Below are 24,937 nucleotides of genomic sequence, written 5' to 3'. Positions count from 1 at the left end.
TGTATCCACTTTCAACTGCATCTGTTGTCAATCAAATATTTAACATTTAACACGTTTTGTGTACCTCTTGGGAAATGTGGTTTCCAACGCGGGTTTCTACCATCAATTGGGGTGTTCTGGAACTCGAGTCAGTTGGTAACACCGATCGAGACTACTTCTTAAATGATTTCCATAAACCCGTTTATCTTTTCCGGTCGAATGTTATCGAAAACACAATTTTTAATGAAGCCTTCTCGTCCCATGCTGAGCGGAATTTGAATTTTAAATGGCAATTTCGTATCCAAAGCGAAATAGAAAATAAATTAAATTCCAGCTTCCTTTGATTGAACAACGTAATCATTCTTATGATGCCCATTTCCGCTATTCGACATACACTTGAATTTTTAAAGAATTTAAATTCTTTTTCGCTTCGATTACGATAGTAGCAATTAGCTGCAATTAAATGGTTCTCAGAACCCATAAAAATACTTGTTTGGGAAAAGTGAATTAAAAAATCAAACTGGATATCGAAACTACACAGTTCCATGCCTTTTCGCAAGTCCATCCCATTTCTTAATTTGCCTGCTCTTGGCAGCTAATTTAATATTTATAAACACTTATTTTTTAGTCCCATTTGGAATTTATGAATGGTCCGGCGAAGAGTAAGCGAAATGAATTGTTTATTAAAAAGGTAAACACAGCGAGGTGATGCCGCATACGAGCAGGGGTCGACTCGCTTTTTTCCGCCAAGCAAGTATACACTTTTCCATTTTCTGGGCTGGCCACCGCAACAAGCTGGCAGAGCCGGCAGAATATTACATAATACGAAATTTCGTCGAAAATAGCCCAAGGAAAATACGAAACTGGTTGCATTTTTAATTAAAACGTCGCTTTTTTATTATTACTTTCTGGGGGGCGTTTAATGGGCAACTCCGATGGTTGGGAGTGTTGACAGCCCTCACGACACTTGTCAAAATATTTGCCACCGGGCTTAGACTCTGGCTTTCGCTCCTCTCGCCAGACAAGAGGCCGCAGCCGATGGCGGAGTCATATGGAACAACTTTATTAGCGCTTTCCATGCCACTTGCCACAGTCGGCGTCAGCGGGAATCAATTGAGTGTGATTGTGATGGGCAACTTTTATTAATAACGCCATGACATTTATGGCCACTTTATCGAGAGGGAGACAGTCGTCATTAGAGTTAAACTACCATATCATTGCAAAAGGTCAAAGCCGTAAACACGGCTCTACGACGCAGACAGCTGTATCTGATGGATGTTGATGAGTGCACAGCGAGAAACTTTATTGAGAGGTCCAATGACAGGTGATTTATTCAAAAATTACATTCAGAAACTCCATCGTTTTACGACTCTCAGCATAAAAAAATGCGAAAAGTTTCACATGCACGTGTTAATGAATCCGCTTACCAAGCAGAAATTATGTTTCTGCTCAGCGTGGCCGGGGCCGGGGCCGGGGTCTGGGAGCAGGCTAATTTTCGATTTCCAATCCGAAGCCCCCCTCCGCGGTTTATCCCCGCCGGAGGAAGTGCCCATCTATTTCTGTACCTTACACCAATATTTGGATCTGCCCAAAGACTGAAGTTCTGTCAGATCTCATTGCGTATTTCTCCTCGTGTGCTTCCCTAATGGCTGTTTTTCTGTTGACCTTGTCCAAATTTATGGCCTTTTGGGTTGGGCTTTGTTTATCTGAGAGTTACACGTTTCCCCCCTCGCTGATAACATGTGTACAGCGCAGGCCGGTGGTCGCTATAGCATTGGGGCTATAGCATTTCTGTGGCTTACTTTGAATAGTATACGGTTGTTATATGTTAGGTCTCTTGAACACCCGATAGATGGTGAAATATGCTTTCGGCACGAACCCACTGCTCTCTCTCTCTGATATAACGAGGCTTTCCAACGCTTCAGTTCTATTCAGATTATTTTATTCTTTCCCAGAACAAGTGCAGGCAACAATGATGTAATGCCAGTTCATTTGATTAATTTTATTCCCATACCGACTGATAAGTTTACGCAATCCGCCAGCTATTTGAACACCGTTGATGCAATTTGAAACAAAACCCAAAAGAGCTGCACACCTTGCTATACAAACGTATTATATCGTACGTGTAGATACGTTTGTGTATTTGCATACCAGTTGACTCAAATTAACTCGCTTTGAGCCCGAGCTTGGGCGTTTTTCGCACACTCACGCTCGCCGCCGTCCGACAAAATACACACTTAAAGATACATTCACACGGATCAGTTTGTTATTGCCGGCTTAGATGAGACGTACCTACGTATATATCTATAGTATCTGAGAAATACTATACAAGCCATAGATTGAAGAGAACTCGCGAGGCAATAGAAATTATTCGAAACCACAACTAATTCCATGAATCGTCGTGGCTCGTCTTGGAGATACAATCTCATATCCAACGAATTCCTACAAACGCTCGTCATGTAAATGAAATACTACTGAAAAGGCTGATAATTTCAGAGACAAGCTTCCACTCGGGACTGTTAATTTGGGAGCTGTTTGTTTTTCCCCTGTCGAGTTGCGGAAAATTTTGTAATTGAAAAGGCTGGCTGTTAACTGAACTGCGAAAAATAACAAAACAACGAGGAAGCTGACAAAACAGGCATATATTTAAATGCGAATTTGTTCTGCCTTCTTGAATTTGTGAACAACCGTGGGGCGTGAGACCCACTCCCACCGAAAAGTCAAAGTTCAGAGCCCCTAATTCCGCTCTCCCCGGGGTGGTTTGTTTGTGTGACTTTGGTCTTAATTTGTATAATGCATGCACCTCAGAATTGTCAACCGAAACTGACAATAGCCGCAAGTGATTTGTGTTCACATGAGAAGCCATCGCAAATGCGACGCAATTAATATGGGAAGTACGAACTATATACATTCGCATAAACATACCTACTATTGGACTCAGAGTGAGCTTGAATTAAAGCAAACATTCCATAAACTAAGTAGTTCATCTGTTTCTTTACTCATTTGTATTTTGTGTGTTCCGCGCCTCAATCAGTTAATGTCCATTGAGCTCCTTGGCCTACCACCCACGCAGGTCGATATCCGGCGAAATTAAGCATCTAATTTAGCTAATTTGGACTGATTCAATGGGCATTACTGCTTACGTCAGTGCCAGAAAAAAGAGGAGAGAGTAGCCACAAGGCGATTTTCGTTATAATTCAAGCTTCATCTGCCATTTTCCTCAATTATTTATTTATTCTCTTTCCATTCATTACTCCGTCTCGAATTAAATCGAATGCTTGATTAATTATTTAAAGCATTGGTGCTGGCACTCGTTATCTGCCCCAGTCGCCTGCCCCTGAACTCATTGGGAGGTGGCTGAGGCTTCCACAGGCACAGGTGTGTGGATGGCCACTAACAAACATTCGATTGCCCCATCGAGAGCCCAACAAGCACTGACATACAAAAGCCACTCAAAAAATCGTCAAAAAAGGTCTGCGGTGTGATAAGAGCGTGATAAGTTCGGAATGCCTCTCGGCGATAAGAATGTTTGCAAACGATATGCTGCAAATGGATAATTGAGATTCTGGGTGTGGAGCCTTAAAAATACTCTTTTTTAAATTAAAAAAAAGAACATACTAGATATTCCAAGAAATTTAGTGCTTAATCACTCTTGACACGAAAATGTATCCAAATTTTTAAGGTAAAATATTATATTAGGGGAATTACTATTATAAATACTTTCCTATCGAAAAGTTTTTTAAAAACAATGACAATTTTAAACCAAAATAAAGTAAAAAATTAAATCTAAATTTAAATGAATAAACCAAGTCGTAGTAATGGTTTTTATAATGAAATCACCTCAAATTAATATTTTAAAACGCAGAACTTGAGCAAACAATTAGTGGAAAAATACTTTCAGAAATGGGGAGTTTCTGTTGTGAGAATAACACACAATAGCTCTTTATAATAGTATTTATTATAAATACTGAAGTATTTTTTTTTTAAATCATAATGGTATAATTTTTTAGTAAGTATATACTTTTATTATTCATTTTATTTAACCTAAATTAACAACAAATAGTAACAAATAGCTTGCCTATCGTTGAAGAATTATTGTGAAGAGATTGTAGGTTCTAAAGCACTCTTAAGTACCGCCCCTTAATTTCTAATAAACTGCTTTGTTTAATTTAATCTTTAAATATATTTATTAAAATATTAATATTCGATCACTTACCGACTGGCCAACGTTGAAGACTGCAGCCTCTTGGCCGGAGGCGAGGTGGGGGAGCCGGGGGACTTGGGCGATTTTGTGGCACGAGCGCCACCCACCACTGACACCCTGACAACTGAGCCTTTATCCACTGGCTGCCGCGTTGACGGGGGCGGGGAGGGCGTGGCGCTGACCTTGGCGGCGGCAGAGCTGCTGCTCGACCGTTTCACGGTTAGAACTTTGGGCGGCACTTTGGGCGTTTGGACCGAGGGCGAACGCCGGGCACTTGAACTGACATTGGGACTGGCCCGCGGACTCGAGACGGAAACGGATCCGGAACCCGAGCCGGAGCCCGAAGCCGTTGCCGAACCGGACACGGGGCTCGAACCCTGGGCCATTGTCCGCGTTGTCGACACTTTCGATTTCACATCGTTGTAGTTGGTTTTGATCAGTGACTTGTTGCTCGCGATTTTATTCATCACGGCATCCCATTTGTTGGGGGTATGAGCTTTACGATTTTGGGGTGATTTGGGGGATTTCGGCGATTTCGGTGACGATTTCACTGTTCGAGACTTGCCTGCGATTTTCGACGCCGCCGATTTGCACGACTTGGGCGAGGCCAGGGAGGAGTGCGAGGAGGCAGAGTCGCGGAAAGTCTCCACCGTACAGAGCGACGACAGAGAGGCGTGTGGCCGCGGCGTCGTCACTTTTTGAATTGAGTGCCCGAGCGGCGAGGCAGTCGCAGCCGCAGCCGACGTCGCGGCCGCAGCCGACGTCGTCGGTGATCGGCAGTCGGTGCTTGGATTCAAAGTCGCCCCGCCGAAAGCTTCCAGATCGCAAAAGCTCCGCGCGCTGCCGCCGTCGACGCTGCAGTAGGAGGTGCGGTTCGAGAGCGTGGTGGCCGCCGAGGAGGAGGAGAGGCAGCTGCTGGGGGGGCGCTGCTGCGCCGGCAGGTGATTTTGCTGCTGCGTCTGCTGGTTAGTTTGGCCTTGACCTGCGTGGTCAAGAAAATACAATTACTAGTATTTATCCTACATATTTATTTCATAAAATATGTATTTTTTTAAAGAATTCTTAAAGCCATTAAAGTACAGGTAATTCTAATGGAATTCAAATGAGAATAAGATACAAAAATGCTACAACCTTTTTTCATCTTTCTTCCTTATATCTATTTTCTTATAGCTTCTCATATCTTGTATCTTAGGAAGACTGTTAAGAATGGGGCAGTCTTATCACTAGAGAAATAATTTTACTAAGGTGCTCGAGGAAGCTACTAGACAAGGAAGCTACGTATAGACGAAGAATTAACCATTTTTTTGTTAGTCCCATAGTCATTCATTAATTCTTCTACCTATACATATACATTTACACCTGTATAATCCTATAAATAAAAATATGTACATGTATATACTTTGTATAAAAAAAGGATTCCGTAAAATAAATAGAACACATTTCAATGGACAAAGATAAAGAAGATATGTATGTTAATTCAAGGGACTACTGTCATGTATGGACATATGTACAATATTTTGTAATAGGGAAATAGGATGTTTCTATTAGGAATCATCTCCGAGGCACCGACCAGAAGTGGAACAACGAAATTGTATTTGAAGGATCTATTCTATAAAGGTTACTAAACTATGTTCAAAATAACCATTATTTCTCTAAAGGGAGTGAAGTAGAAGATAAATGAACAGTGTATCATATACATAGTCAAAAAATATGCTCAATTATACGAACTTAGCACACCCTTCTACTAATATTTCTATATTCATTCATTCATTCATTATTTAATACCTATTGGAATTAATTGCCTTAATTATTGATATCCCATCTCACCTTTTCGCATGGTCTGCGTGGAGTCATCCGGCGACATGTCCACATCGACCTCCACATCCAGCTCGAGCTCCGGCTGTCGAATCTCCTCGTCACAGCGGTTCTCTACGTCAGTAAATATTCCTGAGGACTCCATGCAGGAGTCCTCCATCTGGGGCACCGAGGCACTCGGCTGCAGCATGTCCGGCCCGTATAACTGACCGTCGATCACTTGGGCCCGACGGTCGCCGCCGCGATGCAGGACGTCGTCGGCATCCGACTCGGTGAAGAAGTCCGAGTCCGTCATAGGATCCTGGCGGCGTAGAGGCGCCACCATGGGGGGCGGGAAGCTGGGCTGGCGGGATACCCGGCCCACGTGGGGCCCGTTGCTCGGCGAGTGGTCGCAGGCACCCCGGGAGGCAGGGCGGGACATCTCTCCATCCCCTTGGTAGCCCGTGTCCAGGCTGGTCACGCTAGTCACGCTGGTGATGAAGCTGTTGCTCAGCTTTGACTGTTGGGAAGTGGTCACCTGGTTCTGAGCCGCCTCCACCTGTTTAACAATCTCTGACTTGATTTCGATGGGGTCCAGGGGCAGCTCCTCCGGCGAGGGAGTCTGCTCCATTCTCAGCTGAGCTTGCAGGTTCGAGTGCTGCAGCCTAATTAGCTCCATGTTGTGCATCAGATTGTTGTGCATTGGGGAGTCCAGGAAGTCCTTCATCTGCTCTGGCGTGAGGATGCCCAGGCTCTCGTCCAAATCGAAGGAGCTTTGTTTCTTGAGGAGTTGCTGCTGCAACTGGGTGGAGGATGAGAACGAGTTCTCCACCAGTTCAATGGAGCAATCCAGGGTGGTGTCGGGCAGGTCCAGGCCAAAGCTGTAGCGGGTCCTTCCCCGCCCAGAAGTGGAGGTCAGGGTGGTATCCAACGCTCCCCGGTTACCATCCATTGACAAGTCACCGTCAGGGGTTCGAGTGGGCAGGACCAGGGCACTCTGGGCCTGCTTCAGCAAGGGGGACAGCAGGTGCACTGGCTGGGGCGTACCCTGACCTATTAACCGCAATCCATGGGGAGTTGTGGTAGCCGACTGCGGGGACAAGCACATCAGAGAGTGCTGGGGAATCGACCTTCGCCCGGCCGGCAGGTGCCCCCGGTTGGGGGTCACCCTCTCCAGCTCCTGGGTCAGATTCAGCAACTGGATGTGCCTCGCTGGCGACTGCAGCCCGGAGATGTCCAGCAGTCGCTCCGTATTCAAAGTGGAGTTCAGTGGCAGTTTCATGTTGGCCTTGTTGGCGCCAGAAGGCGTCAGATTGGTCAACGTCACGTCCAGCATGTCGTTGACTTCCTGGTCCATCTTGTCCACCTCGCCTCCAGAGCTCTTCAGGCTGAGGATGTCCAGGCCCGACGGGATGGACATGTGCTCGATCAAGGGCAGCTGGTCAATGCTCTGGGTCAAGTTGGCTCCGTCGTGGATGATTTTCGTGTAATTGCCCGGCTCATGCACTGTTTTTGTAAGATCTGCCCGGACAATAGGCCCTTTCTCAAAGGTTTTTGTTAGGTTGGGTTCAGGGTCGTCCCATTTGGCTTCATTCTGTTCTACATCTTCTGCTTTTCCTATGGTTTTGGTGAGATTCGGGTCTCTTTCGAAGGTCTTCGTTCGGTTGATGCATCTCGTCACTGTGGTGGTCACATTCCGATTGGCCTCTGCATGAGTGCCACTTAAATCTAACGATCCACCGCCGTCCAGGGTTTTTGTGAGATTTCCAACGCCTTCCAGAACCTTGGTCACGTTTCCGACTCCTTCCAGCACCTTTGTCACATTGCCCATCCCTGAAGGGTTTCCCGAAGTGAATGTGGTGTCATCCTTGGCATTGATCACGGGCCTAGTTACGTCCATGGCGTCCGACTCCAGCACAGTGTGTGTGGCGTTGTTGGCGCATACTCTGGATTCGTGATGGGTGGTGTCCAGGGAGCTGAACTTCCGCAGCATCGATTGGGAGTTCAAAGTTGAGTTGTGGGTGGGTTTCATCAATGGCGTGGTATCCGTTGAGGCAAATCTCTTCAGTTTCGTGTTCATTTCTGCTGATGTGAGGGCGTCCATGGTAAGGACCTTGGTTTCATTGGGCGAATCCAGCTGCGGGCATCCAAGAGTGGAAAGCCGTGTGGTCTCCAGCCTCGGGTGGTTCGACTGCATGTCCTCATCGCACACGAAGGTCTCGGACCTCAAGAGGGGCATTGGGGTGCTGCTGATCATTTGATGGTCTCCCGCCACAGCTCCTCGTTTTCCGGCTGGAAGCGGGGTCACTGGCAGGGAGCTCGTCATCGGGGATGTGCTCGGCTTGGGGCTGAAGTACTTCTTCAGGGCCGTGGTGGTCCGCTTGCTCAGCAGGCTGACCGCGTTGTTGATCCGCTCGCCACTGGCGCTCTTTTTCAGACTACTTCCAAAGTCTCGCAGCACCGCAGAGGAGGGAGCGTACGAGCTGGCCGGTCGCGGCCTGGGAGTGTCATTTGGAGCCCGGAAGATGTGCGTGGCTTTCGAGGTGCCCGTCGGTGGTGGGATGTGTTGGGTGGCGGTGCTATTGGCTCCCTGGCTGTTGCTGGCCAGGCCAAATGTACTTGGTTTTGGGAGCCGCGAAACGCCGTCCAGGCGGGGAATGCGCGACGTGGACGGGTCCTGCAAAGAAAAGCGGGAAAAACGCACGGAATTTAATTAAAATCAGCGTAATACAAGAAGCTGGTTACAGAAGTTCAATTAATGCTACTCTCTGAAATATTTCGAAAACTTAAAGCTATTTTATAAAATCCTTTGCATATTTTCCCGTCGGATAGTGTGCTGTGGCGCCACTGAGATCCGTCCATGAAAGTCCTGCACGTGCTCAGACTTTTCGGCAGTTGCCAATGTGGTGCAAAGTAGTTCAGTGGGGCGTGTTCCCTTGGCACCAGTTCAACGCACTCGAAGCCAGAACCACCCCCTTTCTGCTCCGGCGCTGATGTCATCGAAACCTATGCAGTTTTTCGTCCTTTCCAACCCCTTAGGACCTAATTGGAGTTTAATCAAATCACGAAAACGGGAGCAACTGGGCGACTTTATGGCACCGTTGAGCTGTTTATGGCAGGACGAAGGGGGTGGAACGTGGTCCTGGCTATAATGAATTTATAGCATTGAGGGGGGGTCTTATCGCGCATCCAGCTAATTATGCACGTACTCGGGCAAGGGGATGAAGCGGAGTTGAAGGAGAGCTACCTAGGGTGGAACTTTGTGGCGGATGATAGATAAGTAATGTTCCCATGGAAGGGGAATAAAGCAAAGCTCCAAGTTTCCATTAAGTGGCGTTATGGTTTCCATTATGGGGATTAGCCGTAATGCTCCCAGAAATGAGTAGTTCATGCATTTATTTTTATAAGATTTCTAACTCTCCTCACAGTTTCTACTGTCTTTATTAGTAAATTCAGTAAATTTATTTATAGCCTTTATCCATTTATCCAGACTATAGTCGAAGAGTAATAATAGAGGCTACTATAGCACTTTGCAAGTGGATCGTCACCTAAATGAACGTTCTAAGTCTCCAAGAAGAAAAATTTAGTGTTTGGTTAAAAATTCCTTTAAAAATCGACCCCCAAAACCATCAGCTCTGAAAGTCGGCTTAATGTGCTAAACGCTTGTCAAACAATCGCACCACCAACTTTGCCAACGTTTAGGCCGACATGGAAAAGTTTCTTCATCTTCCGCTCTATTCCCAATTTTTAGGAAACTGCTACATGCCACAATGTGAAATTCACTCGATGCCAGTTTGCACAGGCCCAACTTAATCGAAAATGCAATTTCAACAGACAAGCCAAACAAGCGCCGAAAGCCGTCTTGTGTGCCCGAATATTTGGGGATCCGAGGTCGGGAATGTGTACGGACGAACCTGCCATATGGATGCCCCACCCGGTGCTCCACGCGGTGTCCTTGAACTTTTCGCGTTAAAGTTCCGACGTGCTCCGTGCCCCCAGCAGGGGCCCCGCCCAAAACCCAACAGCCGATTGTTATCAAGTGCAATATGCACAAAGTTTCCGCCGGAGGCGTTGGAGAATCGAGAACTGCTCGTTTCTCAGCCAACTCCGCCATATGTGGCCATAATTATTCGAATATGCCACGATAGCACTGGAGCGGAGGAGCAGTGGAGCGGGAGCAGCTGCTTCTGGGAAATTAAATGTTATCGATAACTGTGCCGGGGGAATTTGCATAATGGCCTTTCGCAGTGCAAGGCAAACAGGACCCCGGTGTCCTTGGGGCATTCGTGTGCAGGATAATGAAGCAAACAGTTCTGATTAAGCGGCTAGTTGTTTGATCTTTCCCGGGAAACTATTTTTTATGAATGAACATTATGAATATTTCTTTTATTGAAGTTTCTACTGATTTTCAAGTAATATTTAGTCTTTTTTTTAAGATTCAAATAAGTTTTTATCATTTTTAAAAATAATATTTTTGAAATCCCAAATAATTAATATTAGATTAAATATATTTCACTTTTATGTTTAATATATTAATATTTAAAGAGAGTCATGTATTTATTTACCTTTTTTTTAAGTTACTTTTCAAGGTTTTACCTTATCAAGGGTGTGCCTGTTTATTGAGTCAACCATTTTAATTTCAAGTTTCAATTATCTTTAAAATCAAAACCTATTTGGAAACCCGAGGAAGCAGCCAATGCACCAAATATTTGTGACAAATAAATATTCACACAGACACCCAAACCGGCGGCAGTCGCAGGATGGAGAGGCAACAAAAAAGGACACGCATCGATTGAAGTCCAAATAAATACTGTCACAACAAAGTACAGAAAGGAGCAGCCCGGCGAATACCCGTACAGCTGACGGCGGAAGCCAGCACAGAAGCGGGGAAAGCAGGCCCAGGGGGGTGGATAAACCTGCCACGCCACCGCCACTGCCACCACTGTCGACTGCCGCGGCACCACCAGTGCCAGCTGCAAGTGGGTTAAGCGCAAACGCATGTCCTTTGGCGAGGACAAGGCAGCGGAAGAGCGGGCCGGAACTAAATAAAAATTTATCGATTTCCATGGTTGAAATATAATACACACACAGGGCGCCATAAAAAGCTGATTCCTTGCCCGATATTGCATATTAATAGCTGCTATCGGCGGGGGAGTGCATGAAATGCAAAGTGCTGGGTGTGCGATGCTTGTGTTTGTCTACAGCTTATGAATGCATAATTTGCATTACCCACTTGCGGCTGGAACCGACCCTGCCGCCCATCAATCAATAGCGATGGTCGGGCTATGAAAAGGCAAGTAAAGAAAGGGAAAATAATGCTCAAATGGGCCAACATTGATTGAACAATTTCATCGATTCTCAATCGGCTGGAAGGACAGTCTTCGCCGCTGTCTGTGTTGATTTTTCATTTGATATTCATGTTGGATTGGAGAAAAGGGTCAAAGACTGGAAAGAAATATAAATGTTTGCAAGAAATAAAATCCAAGTGGTTGTTATACGGCCAGTTATTATAATCCAAGTAAATGTAGTGAAAACTTCCAGCAAACAAGGCAAAAATCAACACTGCTGGGTTCTCGATAAACACCAGCATCCCCCGACACACACAACGCATCCTTGCTCCATAGTTTACCGACTTTTTCATTTATTTTATGGGAGCTACTCTAATGACTTTTCTGCATCCAACCCGAACAGCTCAATTGACTTAAATCGCCACGTTAGTGATTCAAGTGGCTTTTTTGTTCTTTGCCGAGGGGAGGGTGACTGGGTGCTGGCAGACCAGGGACCTCCAACGTCATTTTCACAAGCCATTAGCTCGGATCCATCAGGAGCACTAAGCGGTTTATCTCGTCCAGGACAGCAGTATGCACAAAAGCAGCAAAACAAGGACAAGGATGAAAGTGGCAAACATTTGCAATTAGATGGGAGCCCGGTCCAATACACTTTGCATACTTTGCGGAGTAATAAAAAATGGGAGGCACGAACCGCCGCGTCGAGAAGAAAAACTGCGCATCTGCAGGCCATTTTTCCAGAATACTTTTAGGCGCTGCGACACAACTGGCGGTGCCAATAAATTTCCAAATGTCTGAGAAATAATATTTTTAATATCTCTCCGGCAATGTGTGACACAGGCTGCGACTTGTTTTAGGCCATCACTTGTTGTTTATGATTTTTTCGGCTCTCCCAGACGACGGCGACAGGCTTGCGTAAAATTAAATCATTTTTACGGGCCTCTTCTCATCTCCGGGACTGTCAGCCAGACGATTAATGTTCCAGTAGAATATATTGTGTGTATTCCCTACTAGACACTGTCGAGCTCCATCCCTGGACCCGAGCCAGATTTATGTGCACCTCGACTAGTTTTAAGTGGCGGCAGTTAGGCCCGAACACATGCTGGGTCCTCTGGACAACAGGACCAAGTCCTCACTTAAAGTTTCAAATCAACAGAGACAATTTTTGTATTCTGCCTGGCTTTGATTAAAAACACCCTGGAGAAAACATCTGTAAGCCGAGCACGAAGGTCGGAGGAAGGAAAACCCTAAAAGAAAAACGTCAGCCTTAAAGAAAACCTTAAAGGAAAAAGCCCGCACAATCCCGTTCCAATCCCGTGTTTTGTGTAAACACGGCAGGGGGAATGAAACACTTTCTCAGGACGAGATTTTTACGATTCGTGTTAAGGCATTTTCACTCTGAGTTTGACGATTTGGGAATGTCGTAATTAAGTTTGGGGACCTAAAGCTCTAATTAATGCGCACAATGAATATCATTCTCGGATGTAAGATGCTTAAAAATTAAAAGACGGTAAGAGGCTTTGAGTGTTTCTATAATTCCTAGGAGTTTGGATTCTATAGCACGTTTTTGGGAGAATTGGCAGGGAAGATAAACAGAACTACCATTTGGTGTACAACTACAACTCGGTCATAATTTATTACTCTGCTGGGAGTAAACCAGACCAGCAAGGAGCCTCCCAAGACGACGTCATTTATCAAGTGAGCAACTCGAGCCAGACACTCGGCATCTCTGCCACGTATATTTCTCTATTTTCTTCCCTGAATTGCCACGTCTGTGCAGTGCCACCATCGACCGAATCGCAAATTTAAAATGTAAATTGGTGGATGCAACAAAAACATCATGTTTCATGCCCCAGGCTGCTCTATAGTGCATTCGCTTAAATCGCTGCTCCTTTACATCTGAATTCCATATGGCTTCGGAGCTCCTTCTCCAGCTACCAGCATTTCGTGCCTTCATTTTCGTCCCCAATCAATTTTGTAAATTACGTTTGCAATTGATTTGAAAGCATGTTGCTTCCCCGCCTACCCCCTCCTGCCTTGCATTTTCAATAAGATGAGAAATATTACCGGACTGCCGCCTCTGCGGCTGCCGGAGAGGTGCAACACGGCGTATGCGCAATTTGTTTTGGTCAGCGGCGATCCATTTTTGGGTGGGTCTCGGTTCTGGTTAATGGAATTGCAGCCATTTGAAAGAAACTCCAATAGAGCGACTCGGAAAACAAGGTCACCATTAAATTTCGCTTGTGGCAGCTGTAATTTATTTTACAAAGGACCAAAACAATATATAATACTATTTCATTATAGAAGTACATATACGACCATCAAATCATCTAATAGCCCAATAGTCCACCAAAAGGGGATTACTTGGCTCAATGGCTGGTTAATGAAAAATATTCTGCGCATCCCGCACTAATAATGGTGGCCACCTTCTAAATTTTCCGCTGATACACACCTTATGGCCGATAACAGAACACAAAAGAGCTGCGAATTTTCTATGCAATTGCCAGTGGCAATCGTTGACAGTAATGAAGCTGATGAACATTTTGTGGTTGTGTTTATTTTCATTGTTGTCGTATTCGGGCCAGTCCGAGTTGGTTTGTGTCATTATTCAGCTTTGGTTCTTTGCGGTTGTCTGAAATTGTCGTAATGCATTTACGTACACACATGTGGCTAATGTGTGCGGTTTTGTCGCTGGAAATGTTGGTAACAAGCTGTAAACAAGTCTGCAACATCCACCCGACTTTGTCTCTTAAGGGCTCGCAAAAGTTGTTTTCATTTTCATAAAATGTTACGTAAAAGTTTCTATAAGCTATGAGCTCTTTGTTTTTTAAGGGATCATGTGCCGTCGCAGATTATGTTTTAAATCAATAAATTAATGCATTTATTATTTTATATTTTTAAAAGTATTAATATACAGATAAATGATATTTAATATATAGAAGAACGAACCATTTTCCGCCTTTTAAAGCTTAGTCCTTAGAAACTAAACCTAATAAAAAAAAGGAGCTTGATTTTATGTTTTATTTTAATAATAATTATAATTGTAGTATTAATACCTATTCTCATTTAAAATCTCACTACCAAATAACAAATACCAAAAAACTCAAAAAGTCCTTGTCAACAAACTTTTAATTGGTAGAGTAAACCCCTATAATAGATGTTCAATAAAAAATGCATAAGTAAAATATTTTCAAGTTAAGAGATTAAGATAACTATGCAGACTTCACCTGCGTAAACGTAACCTCTAAATAACCACTAATGAGTATTTGTTATTACCCCCAGTTGCTTATCTGGTGACTAAGCTCTGACGTTATTAGCCCTTTTCCCACACGTTACTCATACGCCGTGTGGCCACGCTCCTCACCCAGCTCCGAGCTGCACTCTCGTCGCATTTCACTTCGCACTCGCCTTTTTGGGGCTGTCGGCGTTCAGCACTCGTTAGCCTTGTCTAGTGCCAAAATAAAATGACAATGTTTTCCAAGCGCGCAGAACTCAAGCCGTAAATCACTTTTTCTCCTTTACTCGCTGGCTGTGGGCTGTTGGGTGTTGGTTGTTGGCTGATGGCAAAGGTAAACAATGTCACATAAGAGGCCGCATTTTTCTGTCAGCAGGCAGATGCATGGGGGAAAAAGGGAGCACGATAGATGATCCGAGTGCGAGATATATGCACCCAAGTTGCCCCGAACTCTGACAGCTACATGCGCTGCACCACTGCAGAGTGACAAGCAAAGGGCCGGGGAAAGAATTGCAGTGAGTTGCAAAATATATTTCTCTTTCCCAAAAAAATATGGCTCTTTCCCTGAGTGTGTGTGTCGTTCTGACGTTTCGTTTTCGTTTCTGTCCATGGCAGACCCGTCGGCGGGGGCGGGGATTTGGGTCAACTATCGACTGCCATTTGAGCCTTTCGAACTGTCACCGGCAAAGGCGAGGGCTCAGCAGCAATGGCCCCCGACTGGAAAAAGTTGCGGAAAGTGTGACAGCCACTCATGGCAGATGGACTCTGGCTCGGTCCACTGGGAATCCCCCCAAGTGCTCTAAAATTTGATTTCAATTTCCATATGATTTCAGTCTGAGCGTGATTGCAGAAATGCAAATTAGAAAGAGTTTTCTTTTCTTCAGCTTTCCACTACGGAAATGACTTTAAATAATTTGGGACTCTGCGATTGCAAGTCATCTGAAAAAGTCTTGGGATGTTTCTGCAGTAAATAATCTATTCTGAATTTGGAAAAGCTCAAGTATTAAAGTTTTTTCTTTAAAATTGTTTTCCATTTTCGCCAAACTATTTAAAATTGTTTAGCAAAAACTATTGCATTTGACAAGTAAAGTTTATTCAGAGGCAGTTGCGAAAATACTAGTCATCTTTTTGTTTTTTCCGCCCCATCGGTGTTTGTTTAACTTTGCAATTTGCACTCGACTGCAGTGAAAATACTAAATTGTTGTAAAAAATATTTGGCTTTCCTCTTCGTCGCTCAGTTTGCCGCATTGCCAATTCGGCTCACATAGTTTTCACTTTGAACTTTGGCTTGGGGAAAGTTTTCCACACTGACGTTGCATCTGCCGTGTATACTAAGATACAGAACTCGAGGAGGATGTATGCTTGACTTCTGACCTATGAAGGAGTTCTTAGACAAATCGCCAAAATAGACAGCTCCACTTAAGCCCCCTCCGGCTTCTAAACTACATTAATTGCATCAAAATTCCGAAATTCCGAGCAGGGAGGGTAAAGTTTAATAAAATTTATAATCCCGAGTTAGAGCTCTGATTTGGCATATGTTGGGGCCCATGATCATCAAAGTCTGCGAGTGGCCTGCCCAGAAGTTGGCAAACAAATTTCCCTCAATTCTATCTGGCTTTTCTGCAGTTGCTACATTTTTTAGCCCTTGGCATGAGCTCTGCATAGCGCTCTGAAGGTCGACCGGATGTGTTTCTGTGCATGTGTAAGTGCCCCAGCAGGATGCAGGACGTGCGCCCGCCCTAGTGCACGCTGGAGCGTGGATTTGAACACAAATAGACACACACTACTGCCAGTCCGAGCCAGCAGTCAAACGCTTTGTAAACCTTTTATCCTTTTACCTTGCTTCGCTTTGCTTTTGTCTTCCTTTGGCAACCCTTCGCCCCTCTTCCTCTGATCCTTTTCAATTATGCTTCCCGAATGAAGCGGAGAACGGGCTCACAGCAAGGACGAAGGTCGTGTAGATGCTACATATTTAATGGGCGCCTTAAAAATACTGTAGTGCGTCTGGAATCAAGAGATTTCAGCAGCTTTGCATCTGAGAATGAGCTCTCTTGCAAAAAATTTGTAAAACAAATACATTTTTAATACAAATTCATTCGTGAAGCAGGCTTTAAGATCAGAATTTGGTCAAGTACATGATGCAACAACTATACATGATACTATTGGTCTGTAAACATACAGAGCTGTAAAGCATAAAATGATTTGACATTAAAATATTTTTACAAACTTTAACCTTTACTTTGGGTAATAAAAATTAGTTAAAATCTTTGTAAGCTTATACCAGGGTAAGATTTGTGAATGAACGTAAAGCAACAAGAGAAACGATCCTGATATAGATTATAATAAAACAAGAAAGGAAAGAAAGGACTACTCTTGCAGTTTTGATCTGATATAAATTCGTATTAGAAGTTTATTTTAAAACCAATTTTTAAAAATACATAATTTAAAAAAGTCCAAATGTTTTATCTTCAAAAATACCAAATACCATTTCCGATCGTTAATTTGTGTATATGACAGCATAGGATATAATCGGCAGATCCTTATAAAATTTTGTAGGTAGGATCAATTGGCAACAAATAAAATTTTTAGAAAGTTCCAAACTTTTTACTTTTAAAACATGAAAGTTTGGTTATTTCCGATATTTTAGTTATATGACAGCTATAAGCTATTGTCGTCGGTGTTGTTATGAAATTTAAAGTGTCGTATTGTCTAGAAAATCTTAACTTTTTAACTATAACTATAAAAACTCCCAAGTATGGCATTTCCGATCAATCAGTTATAATGCAGCTATAGAATATAGTCGGCAAGCCGTTGGCAAAACTTTTCACCAAAATTATAATATCATTTATATTCTATAATTTCAAAACATATAATTTTAATAATTTATTATTATATATTAATATAGTGCATAATTTATTTTTAATATAAAACTTAGGAATTGGAATAATTATTAAAAAATTAAATTTTCGAAAAATATGAAGAACAATTATAGAGAACGTTCAGTCTTTTTATTATAAATAGTAGGCGAAAAAAACCCTAGTCACGGTCTAAGAGCTAATAACACCCTTGTTAGTCAACACAACACTTTTAATTCAAAATCTGGAAAATTGTTGAAAATATGTGCTTGTTTTGTGCTGATTTTTCTCGTTGTTTCCCGGGAGGGAGGAGGCCGCAAAAGTGCTGGGTCGCCCGTGCACACACACATAATTATAATGAGCATTGAAACGGACGCCTGTGGCCTAAGCAAGAGTTTGTCTTCTGGTCTGACATGCTCCCTTAATACCATTCACCCTGGCATCTGACACCCTGGCAACCCTGCCGCAGAGTGCTTTATGGCGCAACTGGTGATAAGTGTTGCCAGGGCACGGCCATAATGTTAAAGTCGGAATTCCGAGACAATCTCTACTCCCAGTGGCAAGATGAGCATTTTGTGTCTTGGCAGCTTGGCATTTAAAACAATGTCCTCAGACTCTAACGTTTTAAAAGAGTAAACCCTTTTAAGTTGCCATACGTTTACCTATGAATACTTCCTAGTCACAATTTCCCTTCTTATTTTAGTAATTATAATACCATCTGACATAATTAAGGCTTAGTACCTCCATCAAAATAATCCCCCTATTTAGGGTGAAAGGACCGAACCTTCGGCTGAACCGAGAATTTTCATTATTTGGGGAAAAACGTTGTTCGCCACCGCGGCAGGGGCACATGAACACCACACACCCACCGCAATTATATGTGACTTGGAGGTGCTTCCCGCATCCCGCCCACGCTCCCCGGCCGGGTACTTCCGCAATTTCAGACGCTTTCGTCTTCTATTTGCGCCTTTTGCTCGCCCATATTTTACGTCGGCATCGCGTGTTCAGTTTCCACCAGTTTTGGCTGCTGCTATGGTGGTTGCCCTCTATTGTTTTGCCGTTGTGGTTTCCACAGCACTCATTGTTTGTGGGGCTGTTGCTGTTGTAGGAGCCGTACGCTCGTTACAAACACGGGAGTTAAATTGGGTTAGTAAGTTCTGTTTCTATTGTTTTCCCCGCTGACTTGTGTGTTTTTCCTCTTTCGCTTTTAGCCTTTCTCCCTTGGAAACGGAAACAAAAAAATTTGCATTGAAAACAATTGGCTTTCAGCAAGTGCCATTTTCGTTTTTTCGCTGCATACTTTCTGGCGAGGCTCCTCGGGACACTCATTTGGAGTATTATGATTTATGGAAGCTTCGCTCAGGAACCTTTCAATTTGCATGAATTGGCAGAACACAACGGAATTTGCAAAATAAAAGAAATGTTTAAATGGCCGGGTCATCTGGAGCAATTAGGGGCTTTTAATCATCAGAAAACAATAGTTTTAATCACGCACTGATTCCACGATTCCACGTTCAAACCAACCAACCTCAGTCATATAAAACCACTTTGATATTTACTTATTTGACATATTTATACCCTTGCAGAGGGTATTATAATGTTGTCCAAAAGTGTGCAGTGTAGGATATATCTCCAGCCATATAAAGAATATACATACATATATTCTTAATTAGGATCACCTCTTGAGTTGATATGAGCATGTTCGTCTGCCCGTCTGTCTGTCTGTCTGTTTCTATCGAACTAGTCTTTCAGTTTGAAGCCTATCGACTTGAAACTTTGCACACACCCTTCTTACCTTTGTACCGAGTTTTTAAGTCGGAACGGCCGGGATCGGGATATAAAATCAGTGTTTTTACAGTTCTGACTCTCTAGAGTTTTCTATGGATTATATTTTTGACAAAATAATATAACAAACCAACTTTCATAAGGATTGGCCTATATCTATATATATATATAATATAATATATAATATATATATAAAAGGATATCCTATCCTAGATTATCCTATCAAACATGACCCTACTTTCGTGTTTTGAAGATGGAAGTTTCTAACGATTCGATTTTAACCTTATGACCTCCGACCCACCAAATTTCATAAGGATCCCATAACAATACCCTTTTTAGTATTTCTGAATAGTACATTATAGTATTTCGAATAAAAAATTGGTTTTATAATAAAATTCTAATATGTATGGTCCTACTATATTTAAGGGTATATCAACTTCCGTTCCGTTCGAAGTTAGCTTTCCTTTCAGGAAACAATCTGAACCAATACAATAATCTAAACCTTTTAAGTTAGACGAGTTTTAATTTATGAATGAATATTATTGAGGTATTGTTATTGTATAAATATCTTGATACTCTATCTTTATCTTGATATTGATCTTAAAATCTAATGAAAATACAATACAATTTCGATTTCAAAAAACAAATAAAATACAGTTTAAAGTTTAAACACCACTTTTAAAATATTATTTTAAAGTTTAAAACATGTTGCACCACATCAGGGGACAGCCAATACCGGCAGTTAATTTCTTCAAGCCCTATCCTTCAGGCAACAGACAGCCATCGAAAAGGGGAAACCATTTGGCCACACAGAGAGGACCCAGACCCGCCACGATGATATGTGGCTAAGCTGATTTGAAACAAATTAACCGCACATGACAGGAGCCACAGGAGTGGGCGAGGAGCATACATTCCGAGGGATTTGAGTGCATCGCGTGGTTACCTGGCAATTTTCCAGTGCAGGCAGCCAATCGAAATGTGATTCCTCTATCCGTGTGGCGTGTATCTGTATCTGTTCCTATATTCGTGTGAACGAATACCCTTTATCGCCTCAGACCCCTCCCTAATTCGCAATTGGAAAGCTTATTCCCAACCAGATATGTACACTGAGATAAAATATCAGTTTCATATGTCCTTTAAGGCATGATACCAATTCGTAGTAAAAATTTATAAATTTGTAGCATTTGCATCACTTGATTTCTTTTTTGAAAATTACCAGTACCAGAAGGTTGATTTTCAGTGTATCCGAATCGTCCTGCATTGCTCCCGATGGCAGTCGCTTAATTTTCAATTACAAACACATAAAGTGTGAGAAACGGACTAGTCTCCGACCACCACCCAATCCAAACCCAGCCAACCTTGGAGTAATGCCATCATGTGGCACCACGAATACACACACAACACGCAGCCGGATGCCCACACGGATTTTACACCTTTCCGCACCTGCTTTTTTATTTAATTTGGCGCACATCAAATCAAATATGTACTCGGATGTGTAAGTTGGGGCATCGGGATGTGCTGACTAAAGGTTTTACAGAGCAAGCCAGAAAATGAGCTCGACGAAAGGCTGAAATGGTCCGCCTAAGCAGACTGTGGATTTGGCTTGCCAGTTTTGATAGGTTTTTAATTAAAATATATTATAGTCAGCTTAAGCTAACCGAGTTTATTATATGGCCAAAATATTCCATTGATTAATATTCAGAAAATAAAGTTCATTCAAATTGGGTCAGTTACACACTTTTTCAATTTCTTGGTTTATTCAGTGGCTAATTGTTAAGCACCCAAAAGTATGCAACAAAAAAATATTAACTTACAAGAGAGAGGGGAGGTTTAGAAGAAGGACGAACCGAAGTACCGAGTATCATATCATTAAAAAACTCGACTATATACACTTTATTAGTATTTTTTCTTCGCCTGCAATATTCTGTTGGAACAACTCTCTCTAATCTGTTTGCAAGCGCACACCTTTACGGAAATTTTCCGCACCACTCCTGAATTTTCAGAATAAAATTCAATTATTATCTGTGCCTTTCATGTTCAGCGCACACAGTAAAAAATACAACCAGCAGAAAGAACACCTTTTATTATCAATCCGCAAAAAGTCGAGCGCACTCTCGGGTAGAGGGTTGGGTCTGTATCCATTTTCTCACTTTTATGGCATACCTTGGCGCTTGTTTTCATTCCATTTATTGAATATTTTTTAATGGAATTTCCAGCACGGCTTATTGCGTTTATTTAGTGCACTTTTAGTGGAGCGAGAACTACAATTAATTCTAATGGCTGCCATAACATGCGACTCTAATTTGTGTATGCGCGTGTTAATATTCAATCAAAACAGAAATTATTTTATTCATTTATGCTCTTAGCACCGCTTTCATGGTCCAAAAAAGTGTAGAATTTATTATAGCCATTGGTATCTGGCATCTACTGGTATCGCCTGGCCGTTCCTCAAGCTGTCGGAAGAAATTTTCCAAGACGCAAGTCAAGCAACAAAACACTGGACTTGGCAGGAAATCGCAACTCTCAACTAAAAACAAGCACGGGAAAGAAATTGTAAAATTCTACAGAATGGAAGCAAAAAGGCTTGCAAATTTATGAACCCTACAGTTTTACTGAAATGGTTTTTAAAGGTCTACAAAATCTAGGCGACTACAAGATACCCTAGGGTTTCCCAAGGTACCACTAATATGAACGGAAGGGTTTACTTGTGGTTCGAAGCTAAGATTTGTTAAACTCGCTATCCACTGCCATTCATCCCATTCAAATAAAGTTAGTTCTGGAAACTGTATAGCTCTTTTTGGACAATTTAGGGTAGTCTCCTAGCTGACTGAACTTATCTATTCCAGACTAAATTTGCCCAATGCTAATATGCCATTTGTCAGGCCATTTAATGGTCTCCGGGTCGCAAAGGACACGACTGCCAGTCTGGGGTCAGCCCCAATGTTGTTTCAGGCGCTCTTCGCTGGGCCCCTTTTTATTTATGCAGCAAGTTGCATTCCACCCCTCCTGTATATCCGCTATGGGGACAAGTGGCTGGTTTTTGTGCAACTTAATTAAATTAGTGGCACCATAGAGGTGGAGCTAAAAGCCAGCTGCAAGGCAGAATACCGCATTAGACAATTGGCTGCCAGAAAGCATAAAAAGTGGAAACAATTTACCAAATTTGTGTTGTTTCTCGGGTTTCTTTTTCGTTTATTCAGGCGGTTGTCCATCAAAACACTATCAAGTCACCTTGAACCCGCGGGCCCGAATGATTAAATGAAAATTTGTCAGGAGCAGCTGCTGCCACGGCTCCTGCAGAATGCTAGGCAAACACTATTAATTTCGGCCCAACAATGGATGGGTAAAGGATACACACGTCCTCCGACTCCTGCCCTCCACCCTGATGTTCGCCCTTTATCGAAAAAACCGCACATGCTGCTGCTTTCGCCCAAAATCTCGCCAAATTTTAAGCCAGTTTGACATTTTGACAAGTGCTACACAGAGGAAAAGCAGTGCATTTTATATTTGATATTGCAGTAGAACCTTTTGTACAATCTGCAGTGATATATTAACTCATACGATTTTGTTTAGTGTATAAAAGTCAGCATGTATAGCAGATGCATGAAGCCCCAGCCGGATCGGAAGGATACGACACTGCGGCTGTCCCCGTAACATGTATCCGTGGCTATGTGTCCATTTTGTGTGCATTGTCGTGTCGTGGCCATGAATATTTAATGAAATTAGCTTGAGAATCTTACAAAATTTCTGCCGCGTTCTCTGCCACACGTTTGTGCAACCGACCCGCGTGTTTTCACTGGAATCTTAAAGAGAAACGGTAGCGGGGAGGCAAGTTCAAGTAAAGCCCACAAATATGCAAGGATAATGACGCTATTTATGTAACATGGCAAAAGTGGGTGAAGTGCTTCCAGAGTCTAGCACTTCTAAGACATTTGCCACCCTAGTTGGCCCTCCCACTTCCCCTCAAAATGTGCATTATGACACATGCAGATATAGAAACTTAGTTAGGCCTTAGTAAGGATATCTTTTATCTACCACCAAGTTTTCTCATTTATTAACTTTTCTAATTAAGGAGAAATGTTTGCCATTGCAGATACTAAAGTCTGCCCTTATAATTCAATCATATATCATTTATTATTGAAAATTAATGGGATTTAATTAACTTTTTTGCGGATTTCACTAGCATCCGTGATTAAACCCAATATGGGTTTTGATATAATTACTATTTATGATGTTTAATTAATTCAAATTTGAATTTCGAACAGCAAACCCATATACCGAACATCAATAATGCAAATAAGTATTCATGAATCGGCGTGACATTTCCTCTTTGTTTAATTTTCACAAATATCCATTCCAAACAGACGCAGATGAGCTTCTCCTCGTGGCAGGATGGGCGTTATCAATAAATTCCCTTGGACCACCATAAATAAAGGGGAAATGGGAGATGGGGCGGAATGGCTCGAAGCCCTTTAATGGGCATGCAACGGGCTCCGCGTTAAGTCAATACAGCATAAATCAAAAATGGCAGCGTGCAGAGGATCTCCTGGGGGCCAGAGGAGGTTTGTGAATAGCTATCCATATTGGAGCATATGCTGCAAACTGAAACTATCCAATTGCAAAATGATGACTCCCTAAGCGGAAGCCATTTCCGGGCGTAGAAATCCTTTACTTGGATACTTCTCACATATTGCTTTATGAAGGCTGATACAATACTCTTATTAAATATTGTAGTGAGCCTGATACCATAACAATAAGGTAGTCTCTTCCAAAAATATAATCCGTTAAAAAAATTACAGAATTAACCCTTAACCGGGGTCAAGGTGCTCATTTCGCATCCTATGATAAAAACCAGGGACCGTTAATAATGATCATTGTTGTGATTTTTATTTTAAAAATCACAAAATAATGATTATACTCTCTCTTATTCTCTAAAAATGGCAAAATTATCATTATATTTGATATTTTTTTTCGATCATAGAATAATGATTATATTGATTTTTAATTTTCAATCATAAATGATCATTTTCTGATTGATTTTTAATTTTCAATCATAAATGATCATTTTCTGATTTTTATTTTTTCGCTCAGAGAATAATGATTATTTTGTGATTTTTATAATAAAACTCATAATGATTAAGGTCCCTGATAAAAACACATAATTTTCATGATGGAGAAAATGTTGAATGTTAAATATAAAATATTTTTGATTAATTTTGGTAGGTATTCATACTTCTTGCATTTTTTTTGCCTGTGTTGCTTCATTTTCATTTCGCTTCAAAAAGGCCTTTTCTTCTACAATGTTAAGGTTAATATATTTAAAGATTTGTGTGTCGAATTACTTTACGTTTTACAACACTGGATCTAGTGATCTTATATTATTTTTAAGAGAATAACCCGCAAAAAAAACCAATCCATTTCAAGATAAAGGAGCATATACCCATAAAAATGACTTGAACTCATTGTTAGTCTCATCCCGCTATCCTTGCACTTGCAGCCTGCTGCTGCGGACATGAAAAAAATTTCTACAAGAGGCCCCCAAAAGTCGACAATCGTATGAAAAGAATATAATAATAGAACAGGCTGCACATAATGATATAGAGGCCATGGCAGGACGACAAAATGGAAAAACGGCGGAGGCGGCCGTCAGGAAGAGCTCGGGACACGATTATGGGCATGTCGCGGAAAAAGCACAACAACAAAAGTGCCAGTGCCATTGAAAAATATTCTACCCTGTAAATATTTGCGGAGGATGTTGACTTTGCCGCAAGAGTATGGGAAAATATTTACATTTTAA

At 42.3% G+C, this 24,937-nt stretch overlaps 1 protein-coding gene across 1 annotated transcript in view; it reads right to left on the bottom strand.

The window, feature by feature from the left end:
* Window positions 1-24,937, bottom strand: part of toc (toucan) — a 73,948-nt gene that overhangs the window by 46,924 nt on the left and 2,087 nt on the right. The window contains exons 2-3 of the mRNA XM_043213838.2: window positions 6,011-8,654; window positions 4,196-5,165 (exon numbers count right to left, since the gene is read on the bottom strand). Coding sequence (XP_043069773.1) covers window positions 4,196-5,165; window positions 6,011-8,654 — 3,614 coding nt within the window. The remainder of the gene's footprint in view (window positions 1-4,195; window positions 5,166-6,010; window positions 8,655-24,937) is intronic.

Source organism: Drosophila bipectinata, chromosome 2L (assembly GCF_030179905.1).
Source record: "Drosophila bipectinata strain 14024-0381.07 chromosome 2L, DbipHiC1v2, whole genome shotgun sequence".
Classification (NCBI taxonomy): domain Eukaryota; kingdom Metazoa; phylum Arthropoda; class Insecta; order Diptera; family Drosophilidae; genus Drosophila; species Drosophila bipectinata.
The sequence above is the reverse complement of the archived record's forward strand: the minus strand, read 5'-3'. Positions and strand labels throughout refer to the sequence as shown.